The 19,961-nt window shown below is 34.0% G+C and overlaps 1 protein-coding gene and 1 pseudogene across 2 annotated transcripts; both read right to left on the minus strand.

The window, feature by feature from the left end:
• Positions 1 to 3: 3 nt before the first annotated feature.
• On the minus strand, positions 4 to 4,950 carry LOC131949885 (zinc finger protein 665-like; annotated as a pseudogene).
• Positions 4,951 to 10,988: 6,038 nt separating this feature from the next.
• LOC131949901 (zinc finger protein 501) lies at positions 10,989 to 17,643 on the minus strand. Of its 2 annotated transcripts, XM_059311875.1 has the most exons (4): positions 17,486 to 17,643; positions 14,242 to 14,341; positions 13,150 to 13,611; positions 10,989 to 13,011 (listed from the first exon to the last, which is right to left on the minus strand). In XM_059311875.1, exons 2-4 carry the CDS (start codon positions 14,255 to 14,257, stop codon positions 11,930 to 11,932), a joined length of 1,560 nt encoding a protein of 519 aa, XP_059167858.1. In that variant the 5' UTR covers positions 14,258 to 14,341; positions 17,486 to 17,643; the 3' UTR covers positions 10,989 to 11,929. The 2 variants fall into 2 exon arrangements, with proteins under 2 accessions (XP_059167858.1, XP_059167853.1); XM_059311870.1 differs by having other exon boundaries at positions 10,989 to 13,611.
• Positions 17,644 to 19,961: the final 2,318 nt, after the last annotated feature.

The raw sequence follows: 19,961 nt of genomic DNA on the forward strand, positions 1-19,961 counted from the left end.
GGATTTTAATTTGCAAAAAATGAGAAAAATAAAAGGTTTTTCTCCTATATGAACTGTATGGTGTATCTTCAATACCCTAAACTCTGTAAAACATTTACCACATTTCTTACACTTGTATGCCTTTTCTTCTTTATAAATTCTAAGGTGTCTCTATAATCCATGAATTTCTGCAAAATATTTACCACATATATCTCACTAAAAAGAATTTTCTCTTGCTTGAATTTTAGAGTACCTTTTTTAATTGGCAATGCTTTAAACACCGTTACCAAATTTTTCTAAAGTGGAATGATTTTGTTTTTGATAGTGGTTCTGTAAATGTGAGATTAGCATGAAAGATTGACCACATTGGGCACACATAAAGCTTTTCTCCATATAAATCCAAAGGTGTTGCTGTAAAATGGAAAGCTGAATAAAACAATTACCACATTGATCACACATGTAAGGCTTTTCTCCTGTATGAATTATATGGCAGTTCTGTACAAGTGGGATCTGAAACAGGTGGCACACTAGTAAGGCTTTTGTTTATTTTGAATTTCAAGCTGTCTCTGTAATCTATAACTTGCTGTAACACATTTAGCACACTTTAATTTTAAGGTCATTCTGTGATTGGTAAAGCTTAAAAAAAATGTGCAAAATTTTCCTAGTGTGGAATGGTTTTTTTAAGGTGGTTCTGAAAATACAAGACCTGTATGAGTTCTAAGGTGTCTTCTTAAGTGGCAACCTTGACCAAAAAATATACCACATTTCTTACACATGTAAGGTTTTTCTCCTGAATGAATTCTAAAATGGCACTGTAATAAATTACTTTGACTGAAACATTTACCACATTTCTTACACATGTAAGGTTTTTCTCCTGTATGAACTCTGTGATGGCTCTTCAGATGTGAAAACTGTTTGAAGCTTTTACCACAGTTGTCACACATGTAAGGCTTTTCTCCTGTGTGAACTCTAAGGTGCCTCGTTAAAATGCAAAGCTGGGAGAAACAATTACCACACTGATCACACATATATGGTTTTTTTCCTGTATGAATTATATTGTGTATCTTTAAAGTAGCATTAAGCCTGAAACATTTACCATATTTGTGACACTTGTGAGGCTTTTCTCCTGTGTGAACACTAAGGTGTCTCTGTAAATCACCAATCTGTTTGAAACATCTACCACATTTGTCACACTTCTTAAGAGGTCTTTCTATTGTATGAACTACTTGATGTTTTTTCAAGGAGCTAACCTTTAAATAACATTTATCACATTTGTCACACTTGTGAGGATTTCCACCTGTATGAATTACAAGGTGTTTCTGTACATCACAAAGCAGTGTGAAACTTCTATCACATTTGTCACATTTATAAGGTTTTGTTCTACTATGAATTCGAGAACTGTGTCTCTGTAAATCCCAAAGCTTGTGAAAAAATTTACCACATTTCTCACACATGTAAGGCTTGTCTTCTATATGAATTATAAAGTGTTTCTTTAAGTGGCTCAGCTTTAACAAACATTGACCACATTCGTCACACTGGTAGGATTTTTTGCTAGTATGACTGCTAAGGTGTATCTTTAAACTTGTCCCTTCTATGAAACTTTTCCCACATTCAGCACACTTGTACGGCTTATCTCATGTATGGATTCTATAGTGTCTCTTAAAATTCCCATCCCTTGAGAAACATTTACCACATTTGTCACACTTGTAAGGCTTTTCTCCTGTATGAGTTTTAAAGTGTTGCCTTAAATTGCTTTCAATAATGAAACATGTACCACATTTCATACACTTATACGGTTTTTCTCCTGAATGAGATCTATTGTGTGTTATTAAAGAACCACTTTCTTTAAAACACTTACCGCATTTTTCACACTTATAAGGTTTTTCTCCAGTATGAATTCTTTGGTGGATTTGTAAACTAGCATCCTGAGTGTAACATTTACCACATTTGTCACACTTGTAAGGTTTTTCACCTGTATGAATTCTTAAGTGTCTCTTTAAATGTGAAACCGTTGTAAAACATTTACCACAATAGCCACAATAATAAGGCTTCTCTCCTGTATGAGCTCTAAGATGTTTTGTTAATGAGGCATGGTTCATGAAACATTTACCACAGTTTTCACATTTGTGAGGCTTTTCTTTTATACACATGATATGGTGTTGAAAGTTTGATGCCTGGGAAGAGAGTTGACTTGTATTATCAGTGGCATCCAGACTCCTATTGACAGCTCTATCTTGACCATGTTTGTATTGCAAATGTGCTTTCAAATAAGAAACTTTTGAAAAAGCCATACTGCAATGTTGACATGGATAGATATCTGTAATACAATTTTATTTATTTGTTTTCATACAATTTTAAGACAACTTTATAGAATAAAATAGTAACACTGTTATCTGTTGATACAGCCAACATAGTTATAACTAGCTGATACAGTGAACACAGTGATGACTAATACACTGGACACAGTGATATAGTAGACACATTGATGACTAACTGATACAGTGATGACTAACTTATACAGTGGAAACAGTGAGGGCTGATACAGTTGACAGGTGACTTACTTATTCAACAGTGGACATGAAAATCAACGACATCAATAGTAAGGACTAAGAGATACATGTACTAAATGAAATTGCTAATTATGTAAATAATTTATTTTACTTGAAATAAATGGTTTTTCATCAATGTATTATCTCTCAAAAAATCTAACAACAAATATTTCTTTAACATTACATATTTCAGTGGACACAATGGTGACTAAGGGATACAGTGATGCCTGATTCAGTGGACACATTGATGACTGATTTAGTAGGTACTAATGGAAAAAGTGTAACAAGTGATGATGCTGATACAACAGTGGACATGAACACCATCTACATCAGCTATAAGGACTAGGAGATAAATGTACTAAAGGAAGTTGCTAATTATCACCTTCATTATTCTCCATGTTTGTTAAACAACTCTTGCTTGTAACTCCAACCCTCTGTATCTGAGTTCCCAGTTCTATGGCACAGCTGTCACCACAGTACACCTGAAAATGTCAGAATACTGTTCTATACTAGTAGGCCTAATTATAAGAAATATAAAATAATTAATTTCACTTGGTTTTTTACTTTGTGTAGAAAAACAAGTTATTAAAAAGTCTAGTGACAATTTAAGAGCAATTTCCTTATGTTATCCATAACAATTTTAAATCACGTGGAAAAAAAATGAGCGACGCATAGCTTGCCTCTCTCTCTCTCTCGCCGCGCGCATTGACGCAAACGATCCCACGTCACGGCTAGCCTCCCATATCAGTCGAAAAAAAAATCCTTTCAAACCTCCGCTCATTCGCTATGGTAATATCCTTTCGAACCTCCGCTTTGCGCTAAAAACCTACACGACGCTCAGTTTAAATGTTCTTAATTAATTTTTTTGTGACCGAACGAAATGATATTTTTGAAAACTTTCTTCGGCAATATTGGTCTAAATTATGGCAGGAATCGATTGGTAAATGTTTCAAGTCGCTAAGTGGTCTGGTTGCCGAGATATGGAGCAAAAACTGCATTTTTTCGAGTTTTTTTGGCTTTTCCAGGAAATCCAGGAAGGAATTCTGGTAATTTTTTTGTCCCACAAACATCCTCGGAACTTGCTTAACATATTTGCTTTTGGAACTAGTCCTCGATATTGCTTCATTGAGGAGGAGATACGACTTAAAGCTGCAGACACACATCCATCCATCCATCCAGAAATAACGAATAATCGCAATTGCCAGTATGGAAATTGCGCTAAAAAAATTACTTTTTAAGCCACATAACAAGGGTAAATAAATACTAGATGAGTTTCTGTCTGCTGGCTGTCATCTACACATTAACTCTACAACTCCATGTGTTAAAAGTAACAAAACAACTGAGAGATTCCACTCAACATATTTTACAAGCATTTTAGTCAAGTGAAATCTTATCAGAGTATTACTTGCATTCCTAGGGCAAGTGTTTAGTATTTTTCAAATTAACAAACTTTACACTAATACTAGTTCAAAATTTAATGCAATTTATTTTACTAAGATTATTTATTAGTAAAATGCAAATATTTTAAGTGGTTTACAACTTTCTTTTGTTGACAACTGGGCAAGATCTCTTATGATAGGCCTAGGCCCTAAATACCTGTTTTTATCTTGTGTATCTTGACACTGACTACTCATTTCTAATTCAACCTAAATTTTTAAATGGTTGATGCAGTAGTCATTGAGAGAAGGAAAAACTAGAGGATTTTTTGCAGTGTCAGATAATAGATTCTTCTTAAATAAGGAATGTTAGGTTACTGGCAGTTAACTGAAATACACACATGGATTGCTAATAATGTCAATGCTAACCCTACCATTCGCCACAAAGTCTAGATCTAGTCTACATCTAGATTTTAGGGTTCAAGCCTTTCTAGATCTAATTATTACTCCTGCCACTGTTACTGTTGGGCCCAATTTAGAACTCTAGATATCATATTATATATATTTATTAATATATTGCATTTTCGAGAGTAAAGCATTGATACTAGTATTACTAGAGAGATCTATTCTAGTAGATCTAAGAAGACAGTAAGACTCTAACTAAGTGCAGAGCAAATGGAAAGATTAGTAACATGCAGATATAGATCTACAGTAGATCTAGATCTAGATTTTATATTGAAAATATAGATAAGCTGTTGACGGAAATATTTCATTGTCTGTGGACAGCCATTGTTAGTTATTAATATTATTATTTTAGCAAAGAGCATTACATTTACCAGTCTAGCTTGGAGGAGGATGTAGCCAGTTCGAAACTCACGAATTTCATTGGCTAACTTAGGTCACATGGTACAAAAAAGTGACTATTTGGCATATTTCGTGGCGCTTTAATGGTAATTTATAACAAAAAATATATTATTTCAATTACCAACAAGATCATAGTATGATTTATGTCTTTATTGGTAATCTATCGCTTTAGCGTAATCAATGGACACGAGCGAGAAAACTCTCAAAGGTATTTGAGAGGTGTATAAATTAGTTTAAAAATCAGGCACGGCGTAGTTACAATTAATATGGTTATAAAATCCTGTCTGTCTGGTTTATTTCGGACTTTACTAAAGATTGGGTCTATTTGATGTTTTAAAAATTTTCGGTAACTAATTGAAAATTTAAAAACAAGCCAAAACAATTTGGTTTTCACGTGTAATGGCGACATAAACAATGGCATCCTGCTATTGGATAGGCCGACATTGATTTTATTGTACACATTGTAAGCTAAAAATAGAAAACTAGGTCATGGGGTTTTTAATTTGCATTGTTATTTAAAAACTTGATCTGCAAAGTTTTGTAAACAAATAGTTATCGATCACTAAGTTACTGTACAGCCAATCAATATTTGTCTTACGAAAGTGAAACATCCGGTTTTAACTTAGGCTTGATGAAAATAAATAGAAATGTAGCCTTAAACTCAACAAATTATTTTCAAGTTCTCTGGATTTGCAACTTTTATAGCATTTATTCTAAAAATATAAAATTTCTAAATTAATTTTAGGCTTAAGTTTTTATTTTTTATTTTTTTTACGGTCTAAATCTAAAAAGCACGTTTTTATTCCATGTCAACAATATTATGGAAGGAATCTCGTCAACTCGCTCGCCTCCATTCGGCCGTCACTAGTAATGTAGGGATAAGGTAACTAATAAATATGGCTTAAATATGGATATATTTTTGCATATTTTACTAAAATACTAAAGATAATTGAATATTAAACCACATTTAAGGTTTAAATCAATAAAAATGTCAGGAAATTAAAGTTTAACAACGATGTTACAGATACTAAATTTGCTATTAAAAACAGCGGCCATCTTAAGAAAATATTATTTTGAGTCATTTCCCTTTAATTTCTATTTGTATGGAAATGTATTGATGTTTGCTGTTAAATAGGTTAGTCTTGTGTTTAAATACAAAGCATGCGTTTTTTTTTTTAAATTCTGCCCTTTAAACAATTTAATTGACTGACAATAAACATCAGTTCTATAATTATTATTATGAGATGCAATTTTTATACATTAAGATACTCCCTATTTTTATAGAGCTACCACTACATATCTAATGTTTATTTAAATATTAGTTTGAGTTCATTCTTATTGTTTGTGTTATTGTTTGCTTCCTATTTTCATTTAATATTTTCATGCTTTTTTCCTTTAATTAGTGATTTAATCACAAATGACGTCCCGTTTTTTGACCTCTCTTCACCTTAACCCCCCCCCCCCCCCACCACCCCCATTTTTGCCGTCACGAAATAGTCGTAATGTCGAAAATTACCTTTTTGCCATGTCTATTGAAAAGTCAAGCCATAATTCTAATGAAAAATATTTTTAGCATTTTTGTATTAGGCGAAATACATAACGTTTCACGTTTCTTACCCCTCCCACTTCCCGCGTAAAACGTCGTCTCAAAACCAGTTACTCCACCCCTTAAGTGTGCGATGTCATTTAGGGTAGATGTCAAGTCCTATATACATTTTGAATAACCTTTGTTGTCAAAATGTTGATACCAAATACCCAAAATGAGTTATATGGGGTTGCCCATAAACGATGTCACATATGCAATGGTAATGTGACGTCAACTTACGCAGGGTGGTCGGGGGGGGGGATGCGTTACGTCTATTTTGGAATCTTCTATAAAGCTGTGCTCAGTGAAAATGAGGAACATAAAGCGTTCGTTTTCATGCATACATTTGTTCATAACTATTGCATGCCTGTTGTACTAAGCGGTGTTAAACAACCTCAGCACATCATCCCCGCCAAAAAGGGCCTGCCACTAAATGCCTACCGACGAAAATAGGCCGCACTATATTGACTCCAAATGAAATAACTTCTGACAACAAGGCTCAAACCAAGTAGCTCCTGTCAACAATATTCGACAAGTATTGACTAGCAGGTAAAATGGGACAAATCGAAAATTGAAAGTTTGTCGCCTCTGGGGGGTGACACCATTAAGTGCCGCACCGGGTGACACTCGACCTCGCTACGCCACTGAGCTAATGTAAAGCCACAGCTCATAGTATAGGCTTGAATTTAACATAAAATAGTGTTAGCAGTGGACAGCCTCTAAGACTGTGCATTAGGAGTACGGCCGTCGGCAAAACGCCAGAGTCCGACGATATCTGAACATCAATTTTGTCTTTTATGAAGTGCGGAGCACCTTTAAGACCTAAGCTTGGCCCCTGTTGACACCACCACTAGCGCCGCTTATGTCCACATATTAATCACACGTTTTGCGTGGAGCTTAATGGACAGACGTTTATAGGTGGGACCGGGAGCCTAAATGCATTTACCGAAGCCGCTGTGTCACGGGCATTTTAGAGCCGAACGTCTCAAGGCAGCAGGTTGCAGAAATTAAAAGCACGTGAATTTGTATAATAGAGGGAGAACATCATGCCACTGTAATAAATTAAACACCAATATAATTCACCGAACTAAAGTTATTTAGATCTATTCGTCAGGCTAAACGTCGTTAAAGTCTCATCGCCATAGTGATTTAGGGCCTGTTTTGATTTTCTTTTAATTACGCGGTATCTTTCTTAAACATTAGCCTAATGACAAATGACGTCACGCGCGCCGCGAACTTTGTGACGTTGTGCTTAGTGGGGGATGAAACGGCGTGGTTGAGAAAAATGACGTATTTCTTTTTTTTTTTAACAGACGAATAAGTGATAGATTCTAATTTTCCTACGAACTATACGTTGATCTAGTTTTTTTTTTCTAGAGTGGGATATCACTATATTGTGATGGGCGATTTATATATAATCTCAATATATTCTGATCTACTACTATTCATACGGCAACTATTATACTCGTGAGGAGGACGGGAATTACTCTTATGTTCCGCAGACACTAATTAACAATGTCAACAACTTAGTTTATGAAATAACATGAACTTAATTAACACACACTTATAGATCATTTTCCCAATATCAAATAATACATCCGTCTTCTACTATATCTAACCCCCAACTAACTTCACTGCTGCGTCTTACGTCATCGGTACATTGTCGCACCATGCTCACGTCACACTCACGCCACACATATTTTATTGAACACGCGCACAATACTCTCGCACCAAATCGTCTACCGTCAAGTTCGTACCGTCCTTAGTAACCTCTACTCGTCTAGTCTAATTCTATATATCTACGCTATGACATATATAGTGGGTGTTTTTTTTTTAATAATGGATGGTGGGGAGGGGTAAACATTGACTACTGAAGAAATAAAAAACTGATGACAGCAGAAGGCAAAGAAAAAAAACAACAAACCATGTGGTATTCAATTGTAACTAATTAAAATTTGAACCTATTTTAAAAAACACAATAATCTTAATTCAGAAGAAGTGTAGGCCTAAGACTAATGTCTACAGACAAAATAAACAACTAGGCTTAATTAAATGGATCGCCCATAAATGACGTCATACTTTTCCCGACAATTTCCCTCTCACCCAATAGTTACTAAAAGCAAGATGATGATTTAATATCATATCGCAGTTCTACTATACCCGAACCCTTAATCACAATTTCTAACGAAAACGAATATATTCTTCATCATTTTTGAAAAAAATATTTTACACCGTCCCATATTTTGAGTCCAACGTCATTTATGAGGAATATGGACGACCTAATAATTGACAAGTTAAGGGGTCATCCATAAATGACGTCACGCTTTTTTAATACGATTTTTACCTCCCCCCCCCTCCCCGTCATCACACATCGTCACAAAATTACCGACCCCCCCCCCTCCCCCCTACGATTGTGACGTCATTTATGGACGACCCCTAATCAGTACAAAAGGGTTTAGTAAATGTTGGACCTCCCAAAATTTTTTGAGATCTTGGATGTACATACATACATAGCCTTCATTTCACTTGAAAATGAAATTAAAGATAAGAAGACGGCCCTCTGTCTTACTTATATTAAACAAGACAGGTATGTGTATTAAACAACAAAGTCAACACAATATACATACGAATAGACATTTTTATCCAGGGAAACTACTCTAAATTTTATTTGGAAAGATGGCCGCTGTTTTTTTTCTACTAATATTTATCTCAAACACCTAGTTTAAAGTTAGTTTCATGTTATTTAAATTGTTTTGGTCACTGTTTGTTATTTTAAATCAATTATCTGTGATATTTTGTAAAATTTGACTTAAATAAACTTATTTAAACAAATATATTCATCAGCTACCTCTCCCGCACATTACTATTGCAGCCGAATTGATTACGCTAAAACGATAGATTACCGTCTTTATTAACATGCTTGGGTTCATCCCATGCTTGAATCAACATAGACCCACCAAATTATGAAATTTTGGTGTAACAACACTATGCCCAGAGATAAGTGATCGACCGTATTACACAGAATGTACAACACTACTTGCACAAAACTTATTGGCTAAATTTGTCACGTGATGCAAATAATAAACCTAGGCTTAGGCTAGGATCGCAGATTAGCCTATTCCAGACTATTTATATTCAAACTAGATCTAGACCTAACTAACACAAGTCTAGACAAAGCTTACAGAATCTAATTTCAACAAACGTCTTTTGCTATTTTTAAATACTTAAAAATCTGTTTGGATAACTTAGTCCATGTTGTAGACAAACTACAGATAGGCCTAGGCCTAGGGGCCTACTTACTATTATCATTTTATCCAACCAACTTGGTTAGATACTTTGCCGCTCAGTGTGCAGAATTACAAAATAAGCCCGTGGGAGAAAGTAAAAAAAATCTTTTTTTTTTACTTTCTCGTATATACGAAGTATAGAGAAAGTATTGTAATCGTGCACCTCCCTGAGTCGGAAAAACATAATTTTGCAATATTGTCCGTATGACTGTATGTGTGTGTCTGTGTGTAAACACGATTACTTGAGTACCGTTACAGCTAGGTTGATGAAATTTCATTTATAAGTATTTTATAAAAATCGTAGATCCGTATCAACTTTTGAGCGATTTCCTATAACCGGAAGTGGAACTTTTTCTACTTTGAATTTTTTAAAAGCCTATAACTTGACTAATATTTCATATAGAATAGATAAATGACAGTAGAGCATTTGACAGCTAAAATAACTTAATAAGTCCTGAATTCGATTCCTGGGTTTGTGTCCGTTAACCATCCCTGTCCACCAAGCTCTGATGAGTAGGCCCTACCTGACTCATATAAGAGAAAGTAAAAGCAGCTGGGCATAGTACTGACCATTGTTATTCCTTCATTTGTCAATGAAACAAGTGGACTCTACTTCACCCGGACTATCAGGCTCAAACAGGCATTTAACTCGGATATTCAGCAGCAACCCATTCACACCCACCCTAAAACAAACACTTAACAAAATTCTTCAACATTCACAGAAAGAAAACATCAGCTTTGATTAGCAAACAGCGTATTCATGAAACCTTTGCTATTTTTCCTATTTTATGAACTCAGCTGCTTTATACAGCCACGTACCAAATAAGATGTACAGTTAACATGCTTGCTTAATTTAAGAAAAGGACATGCTGCCCTACTTATGTTAATTTTCTGTTAAATAATACATCTAGTAGACCTGTGGCTGAAAACAAGCAGTTGGTGATTTTTATTTCTTGAATGCAAAGTACTTTTTAAAAAAAAATTTTGGCAACTAAAAGGAAACTTGTCATATAAAAAATAAAAATTTCAATACTGAGCACTTTTTTGTTACTCATGTTAAAACCACACGTTGACTAAGCATCTATTGCACAAAGCACCTCTGGTCAAACACCATAGTGAACAAAGCACCTCTGCATGAAAGATTTACGTACATAATTATATTCTACAGGACAAAACAATTTTGAAAATGACAAATTCTTAAGAAGATCTATATTTTATTTTCTTATAGTAGTTATAGCTAATGAAACCAAAATCTAATTTATAAAAAGTAAAATAAATGTTAAAACTAAAAAAATGCTAAACAGATTTTTTTTATGCAAAAAGTGTTTTGAATATTTCTAGATGTAGACAGTAAATTTGCTTTTGACTAATTAGTGTCATCTTGAGCACTCTTCTACTGCGTCTGTATAACATCGTTCTAGGTGGTGTTATCTAGATTTTAATCTTGTATCATCGAGGGAGCCAGATAACAACTTACTTACCCTTCTGCCTTGATCTAAAACTTCATCAGTGTGACTAAAGTTGGCATCACCCACCACCTCTAATTAAAATCATACAACTTAATTACCCTTCTGCCGTGAACTAATTTGAACTAAAAACCTGTCAATAGTGTCAATGTGACTAAAATTGGTGTCATCCATCTTCTCTATTAAAATCATACAATATAAATACCCTTCTGCCTTGATCTAAAACTTCATCAATGTGACAAAGTTGGTCAGATATTGTAAATACAGACAAGCTGGGTCTATTAAAAAAAAATATCAAAGAAATCCTTGATACTGAAATATTTAATGTTAAGAGATAACAAGAATTAAAATTTCAATTAAAAGAATTCAAAGTTTAACAATATGTAACAAAAAGAGGCCATCCATTGAACAAAAGACACTTAAAGTGTGGCACATCTCAAAGAAATGTCTAAGAACCAATTTCATAATTAGGTTCTTTGATGGTTAAAACAGTTTCTTTCAAACAACTCTTGGTGCAAAACATTCACCAATTACCTCATTTGTAAGGCTTTTCTCCTTCATGAATTCTAAGGTAGTTTTGTAAAGTAACACTTGGAATAAAAAATTAAAAAAAAAAAACAACTTAAAACACTTGTCAAACATTAGGTGTTTCTCCTGTATGAAGAACATTTACCGAAATTCCTACACATGTAAGGATGTGAATTCTAAGATGGTTCTGTAAAGTAGTAGGCCTACTTTGAAAGAAAAATTTACCCACTTATAAGACTTTTCTCCTGTGTGAATTTTAAGGTTGCTCTGTAACATAGTACTTTAAAAGATACATTTAATAAAGCTTTTCTCCAGTGTGAATTGTATGTTGTCTGTTAAAAACATGTACTGCACTAGTCACACCTAGGTGAATTCTAAGATGTCTCTTCAAGTGATAAAGCCTTGAAAAACAGTTACCACATGTCTTACACATATAAGGCTTTTCTCCTATATGAATCCTAAAGTGGCTCTGTAATCCATTACTCACTCTAAAACTTTTACCACATGTCTTACACATGTAAGGCTTTTCTCCTGTATGAACTCTGTGATGGCTTATCAAATGTGCAATCTGTTTAAAGGATTTACCACAATTGTTACACATGTAAGGCTTTTCTCCTGTATGAACTCTAAGGTGCCTCATTAAAATGCAAAGCTGGGTGAAACAATTACCACAGTGATCACACATATATGGCTTTTTTCCTGTATGAATTATATTGTGTATCTTTAAAGTAACATTAAGTCTGAAACATTTACCACATTTGTTACACTTATAAGGCTTTTCTCCTGTGTGAACACTAAGGTGTCTCTGTAAATAACCATTCTGTTTAAAACATCTACCACAAGTGTCACACTTCTTAAGAGTTCTTTCTCTTGTATGAGCTACTTGATGTTTTTTCAAGGAGCTAACCTTCAAATAACATTTATCACATTTGTCACACTTGTGAGGATTTTCCCCTGTATGAATTACAAGGTGTTTTTGTACATCACAAAGGAGTGTGAAACTTCTATCACATTTGTCACATTTATAAGGTTTTGTTCTACTATGAATTCTAGAACTGTGTCTCTGTAAATCCCAAAACTTGTGAAAATTTTTACCACATTTCTCACACATGTAAGGCTTGTCTTCTGTATGAATTATAAAGTGTTTCTTTAAGTGGCTCAGCTTTAAAAAACATTGACCACATTCGTCACACTGGTAGGGTTTTTTGCTTGTATGAATGCTAAGGTGTGTCTTTAAACTTGTCCCTTCTATAAAACTCTTCCCACATTCAGCACACTTGTACGGCTTTTCTCCTGTATGGATTCTATAGTGTCTCTTAAAATTCCCAACCCTTGAGAAACATTTACCACATTTGTCACACTTGTAAGGCCTTTCTCCTGTATGAGTTTTAAAGTGTTTCTTTAAATGGCTATCATCAATGAAACATTTACCACATTTCATACACTTGTATGGCTTTTCTCCTGAATGAGATCTATTGTGTATTATTAAAGAACCACTTTCTTTAAAACACTTACCGCATTTTTCACACTTATAAGGTTTTTCTCCAGTATGAATTCTTTGGTGGATTCGTAAACTAGCATCCTGAGTGAAACATTTACCACATTTGTCACACTTGTAAGGTTTTTCTCCAGTATGAATTCTTAAGTGTCTCTTTAAATGTGAAACCGTTGTAAAACATTTACCACATTTGCCACAATTATAAGGCTTTTCTCCTATATGAACTCTAAGATGTTTTCTTAATGAAGCATGGTTCAGAAAACAGTTATTACACTGGTCACATTTGTGAGGATTTTCTTTTATACACATGACATGGTATTGATAAAAGTTTGATGCATGGGAAGAAAGTTGACTTGTATTATCAATGGCATCCACACTCCTATTGACAGCTCTATCTTGACCATGTTTGTATTGCAAATGTGCTTTCAAATAAGAAACTTTTGAAAAAGCCATACTGCAATGTTGACATGGATAGATATCTGTAATACAATTTTATTTATTTGTTTTCATACAATTTAAAGACAACTTTATAGAATAAAATAGTAACACTGATATCTGTTGATACAGCCAACATAGTTATAACTAACTGCTGCTGTGGACACAGTGATGACTAATACAGTGGACACAATGGTGATTGATATAGTAGACACATTGATGACTAACTGATACAGTGATGATTAACTTATACAGTGGAAAAAGTGAGGGCTGATACAGTTGAAATGTGACTGACTTATTCAACAGTGGACATGAAAATCAACGACATCAATAGTAAGGACTAAGAGATATATGTACTAAATGAAATTGCTAATTATGTAAATAATTTATTTTACTTGAATTAAATGGTTTTTCATCAATGAATTATCTCTCCAAAAATCTAACAACAAATATTTCTTTAACATTACATATTTCAGTGGACACAATGGTGACTAATGGATACAGTGGACACAGTGATGCCTGATTCAGTGGACACATTGATGACTGATTTAGTAGGTACTAATGGAAAAAGTGTAACAAGTGATGATGCTGATACAACACTGGACATGAACACCATCTACAACAGCTATAAGGACTAGGAGATAAATGCACTAAATGAAGTTGCTAATTATCACCTTGATTATTCTCCATGTTTGTTAAACAACTCTTGCTTGTAACTTCAACCCTCTGTATCTGAGTTCCCAGTTCTATGGCACAGCTGTCACCACAGTACACCTGAAAATGTCAGAATACTGTTCTATACTAGTAGGCCTAATTATAAGAAATATAAAAAAAATTTTACTTGGTTTCTCACTTTGTGTAGAAAAAAAAAACTATTAACGCAAGCAAGCAGTCAATCATTTTACCTACCCGAAAGATAACTGCAGATGGCAGAAGGAAGAAAGACAGAACAGAAACCAATATTATGGAGGCTTATGTTATTTCACAATAAGCCCACAAACCAACGTGACCCCGCCTGAACCACCGGTTATGTCAACTCACTTTGTAAAACACCACAGCATCTTGTTATGTTGATAAAAAGACAATGTAGATGTTGCAGAAAGAATAAGTTGTTATCAATATGGAATAATGAGAGGTGCTCCATTATAGCCATAAAGCAAAGAATTTCTAAAGTTTCCATTGGAGGTTGAATACTTATGATTTTTTACAGTCTACAGTCACAGGCAGAGAGATGCTCCTGCACTACAGATATGTGACACACAATACAACACATGTCTTTTCTTTATTGGTATCAGATCTCTTTCTATTCGAATGCTAGTTTTGTGTAGTTAATGATTTAAATTTTAATAATGTAGTTAGTATTTTGTTGCCAATTATAATAATGTAGTTACAGCTATTGTTATTATGTAGCGTGTCGTGGACAAATAACCAGCATTTCAAATTTTGATGGGTTTTCTTTTAAAAGAGAAAGGTTATTTGTCAGACAGGCACAAAAGCGCTTTACTGGCATATGTTTAAGACATGTCCGCTCATATTTTCTCAGAATCTGTTATCATGTGAATGCTACGCCCTGATGAACAACGTAAGTGAATTCAGCGGCCTAACCAACAGTTCATCATGAACGTGAACATATATAAAGCGCATCGTCAAGGAACGTCCGCAGGAACACGCCAAGTAACACATCTAGAGGAACCAAGTCAATTTGAGATGGGTAATCGTAACCAGATAACAGAAGCCTTATGTATGATTGCGGTCAATTTTTAGACCAAGTCGTAACGGCAAGAAGGGTCATCATAACCAGATAACAGAAGCCTTACACACGGTCGCGGTCAATTTCTCGAACAAGTCGTAATGGCAACTTCAGCTAATAATTATTTGTTTTTCATTTACAGTATTGTCTAGTTTTTTGTATTTATAAAGCTTGAGGGAACATTTTGACGTCAGGTATAACAAGGAAAACTGTCTATACAGATGATAAAGATTCATCGAGTAGTGTACATTTTGTAAAACTGTTTATGCAGATGATAAAGATTCATCGAGTGGTGTACATTTTGTAAAACTGTTTATGCAGATGATAAACTTAAAGATTCATCGAGTGGTGTACATTTTGTAGAACTGTTTATGCAGATGATAAAGATTCATTGAGTGGTGTACATTTTGTAAAACTGTTTATGCAGATGATAAAGATTCATTGAGTGGTGTACATTTTGTAAAACTGTTTATGCAGATGATAAAGATTCATTGAGTGGTGTACATTTTGTAGAACTGTCAATACAGATGATAAAGTTCTCTTCTGACAGATCAGGATACAGCATGACATTATTGTTGTTTTAAAAATTTAAATGCTGGAATTTTTGTTTTGAAATATTCAGGTAATGATGCTATGACTCTGTATTTGTACGGTGATTGACTAAGAAGACAGAAAAAAAAACAACTAATTATATTCGTTTTTTAAAACTAATTGTATTAGTTTTTTAATTGTAGGGAGGAGATGTCATAGCATAGATATATAGTATATAGAATTAGACTAGACTAGTAGAGGTTACTGAGGAAAGTATGAACTTGACGGTAGACGATTTGGTGCGAGAGTATTATGCTGAAACTTAGACAAAATAATCGTAGGAAGTAATATGTCCATTGTAGACGTCATATTGTTGTTAGCAACCGTTCCAGCCTCCAGGTTAGCAAGCATTACTTGTATCTAGATTCTAAAAAAAATAATTATTCTGGATCAACTTCTAGATTAAGATAGATAATCATAATAATAATCCTAATATATAATGGCCCATTGGCGAACTTCTCTCTCTGTCTGCAAAATATCTTCGCTGGACATCACACCAGAAACTGCAGCGATTTATGAAAAAATTTATCCAGACTTTTGTTGAAAATAATATGTTAGATGTTTTAAATGTATAACCACAATTTTATTTAAAGAAGAAAAATAAAAAATAAACGCGTATTCGAATGTAGAAAAACAATTTTAATTATGCAACCGGAAAAGTGTTTAGACTTGGGACAAGAACGCATTTAACAATGACGTCGCTTATTGTTTACACTAAAAAAAGAGCACGAAACTGATGACGTCATCTTCCGAGTTTAGAATAAAAAGAAATGAACTATTTCATTCAAATATTATTTAGATCTACGTACGCTATGAAATTTATGCAATACAATTTTGCTCGGGCTAAAGTTAAAAAAAATTTCTATTAGGATTCTTAATCTAGATATTCTAGATCTAGATATTCTAGATCTAGATTATCTAGATCTACGGAAAAAAATAGACTTACACAGATGTAGACCCTACCTAGATCTAGAATCTATTCAAATAATACATTTCTGTACTAAAGTATTTCAGGCCTTAATTACTTTATTGAAATCTTTGTTTATCTATGCAATTTGCTAATCTCTATAATATATAAAACAAAGTAGGCGCTTCAAATTTGGCAGGATCTTGCCTTGGGGCGACAGAACACGGGGGCTGGTTGGCTGAAAAGTCTACGATGAGGGGGTCAAAACTGACCGGCGCCTTATATGAGCTCTAAATCGAAAAAAAATGTCCCTGAGGAACCTCTTCATAACTCCTGAGGTCGTAGACCGACCCTCAGGCGAACTAATTAAGCATTCAAATTCTCAATGTTTTCGAAAGCCTAAGCGAAGCTGGGCAGCATGCCTAGTAGTACCAATATAAATACAGATTAGATTATTTTTAATTCCTTAAATGCCTTAAAAATAATAAAATTATAACACTTAACAGTAATACTTAACTAAAAAAAACACATACAGCACAGTACACTTGATGACTCCTTGAGTCATTACACAAGAGAAAGAGTGAAAGAGAAGGGAGATCACCAAAATAAAAAAAAATTGCAAGCAAGGCAAACAAATTATTTATAATTTATATCTAGATCTAAAACTAACTCTATTCAATATTCCGATTGTTTTAGATCAAGGCTAAAACCTCATATCTGGAGTATACTTGCTTCTAGATTAAGATCTAGATTTCTATAGCATGCATACAAATTGTAATTATTATTGGATTTTGAACAGCTCAGGAGAACTTGTCAGGACTTGTACTGATGAATATACCGGAACTTTTGAAAGCTGGATGACCGATTCCATTAGGTATCGATATTTAAAAATACAATATTTCAGCCATTTAAAAAAAAAAGATATTAGATCTACATTTCGTTCTACGCCCTGTTGGATTTTCTACCAATAAAAATCTTAAATTATCAAGCAGATATAAAATAGATCTATACTGATTAAAATTCAAACTAGCGTTTGTTACCATATCGGTTATGTGATTTTATAGACTCGATTTTTTGTAAAAATAACTTGTTTTCTGAGAGCTAACCAATCAAAAAGGCAGCAGAGTTTGACGAGATGGATTGGATTCCTTTTATTATTGTTGACATGGTTAAAAAAACGTTTTTTTCTTCTTCTTCTTCTTCGATTTTGCGTCATAGCGACCGAAATTAAAAAGAAATTTAGCTAGAAACAATTTCCGACAATTAAAATTTTTAAAATTAATAAAAGTTGTAGATGCAGAGAATTTTTGCAAATAAGACTACATTAATTTCTTCTATTTAATATTTTAATCAGCGGTTTCACGTTCGTAAGACATGCATTAATTGGCTGTACAGAAACTCCACATTGTATTAATGTAGTACTCAAAACTTTGACGAAAAATATATAAATTAAATAAAAGGATTTGCTTTACCACGTGACATAGTTCTACCACGTTTGTTACATTTTCAGTAATAAATTTTTCTAAAAAATGTTTTTAAAACTAAATTTGTTTTAAAAGCATCGTACACGATTTTAAAAAAATTTAATAAACAGTCTGCTTTTACCATCTATAGATCCATATCGTAATACTAAATACTCACTCGCATACGTTAGACCCTATACAGATGAAGCAAGTAGGTTTATATTTTTGTAATCGGGCAAAACAACAGTTTTTTCACGCATCTTTTCGGGGGATGGAAGGGGAGAGGGGCTGCACACCCAAAGCATGTCCACTCCCCCTCCGAAAGAGAAAAACAATTTTTTTTTATACAGAAATTAAATACATTTACATGTGTCACCCCTCCAAAATTGAAGTACGCGGACCTCCCCCCCCCCCCCCCTCAATAAGAAAAAAAGTGAAACAAAAACACCTTCCTCGTCAGAAAAAATCAATATATATATATATATATATATATATATATATATATATATATATATATATATATATAAAATGTGCGTTCGTGAATAACCTGTTAATGTTATAAGTAAAACTCCCTTATGAACCAGATGGTCCAGAGCGTAAACAAAGTTGAGTTCACCTGTTCTATTTGGCTTTTAAGTTATTGTTGTTGGGTAGTCTTTTGAGTTCGTGTACTGGGTTGGGATTAATGTTAGTAGACGATGGAGGAATAGCTCAACTTATTTTTTCTATATGAAAAGTTCAAGTTATATTAAACCAAAAGCTCAATTTAGAATTACGTAATAAAAGTGTAATTTGTAATTTTTCATTATCAGCAAACACTACCAGGACATTCTCAGTGGTCAAGGAAATGACCATTCCACAAACATATTTAACATAAAGACATCAAGCTACCAGACCAGACCTAGGCTACCAACGGTACAGCATCCTCGGACAGTAGAGCCTATGACAGCTAAAATAAGTCTTGAATTCGATTCCTGGGTTCGTGTCCGTTAACCATCCCTGTCCACCCAGCTCTGATGAGTAGGCCCTACCTGACTCATATAAGAGAAAGTAAAAGCAGCTGGGCATAGTACTGACCATTGTTATTCCTTCATTTGTCAATGAAACAAGTGGACTCTACTTCACCCGGACTATCAGGCTCAAACAGGCATTTAACTCGGATATTCAGCAGCAACCCATTCACACCCACCTTAAAACAAACACTTAACAAAATTCAACATTCACAGAAAGAAAACATCAGCTTTGATTAGCAAACAGCGTATTCATGAAACCTTTGCTATTTTTCCTATTTTATGAACTCAGCTGCTTTATACAGCCTCGTACCAAATGAGATGTACAGTTAACATGCTTGCTAATAGATCTACAGTCTACAGCCTTAATTTAAGAAAAGGACATGCTGCCCTACTTATGTTAATTTTCTGTTAAATAATACATCTAGTAGACCTGTGGCTGAAAACAAGCAGTTGGTGATTTTTATTTCTTGAATGCAAAGAACTTTTTAAAAAAAAATTTTGGCAACTAAAAGGAAACTTGTCATATAAAAAATAAAAATTTCAATACTTAGCACTTTTTTGTTATTCATGTGAAAACCACATGTTGACTAAGCATCTATTACATAAAGCACCTTTGATCAAAACCCACTGTGGACAAAGCACATCTGGTCAAACCTCATTGTGAACAAAG

This window comes from Physella acuta, unplaced genomic scaffold, assembly GCF_028476545.2.
Source record: "Physella acuta isolate Inbredline_101_S28 unplaced genomic scaffold, ASM2847654v3 ptg000063l, whole genome shotgun sequence".
NCBI classification, from domain to species: domain Eukaryota; kingdom Metazoa; phylum Mollusca; class Gastropoda; family Physidae; genus Physella; species Physella acuta.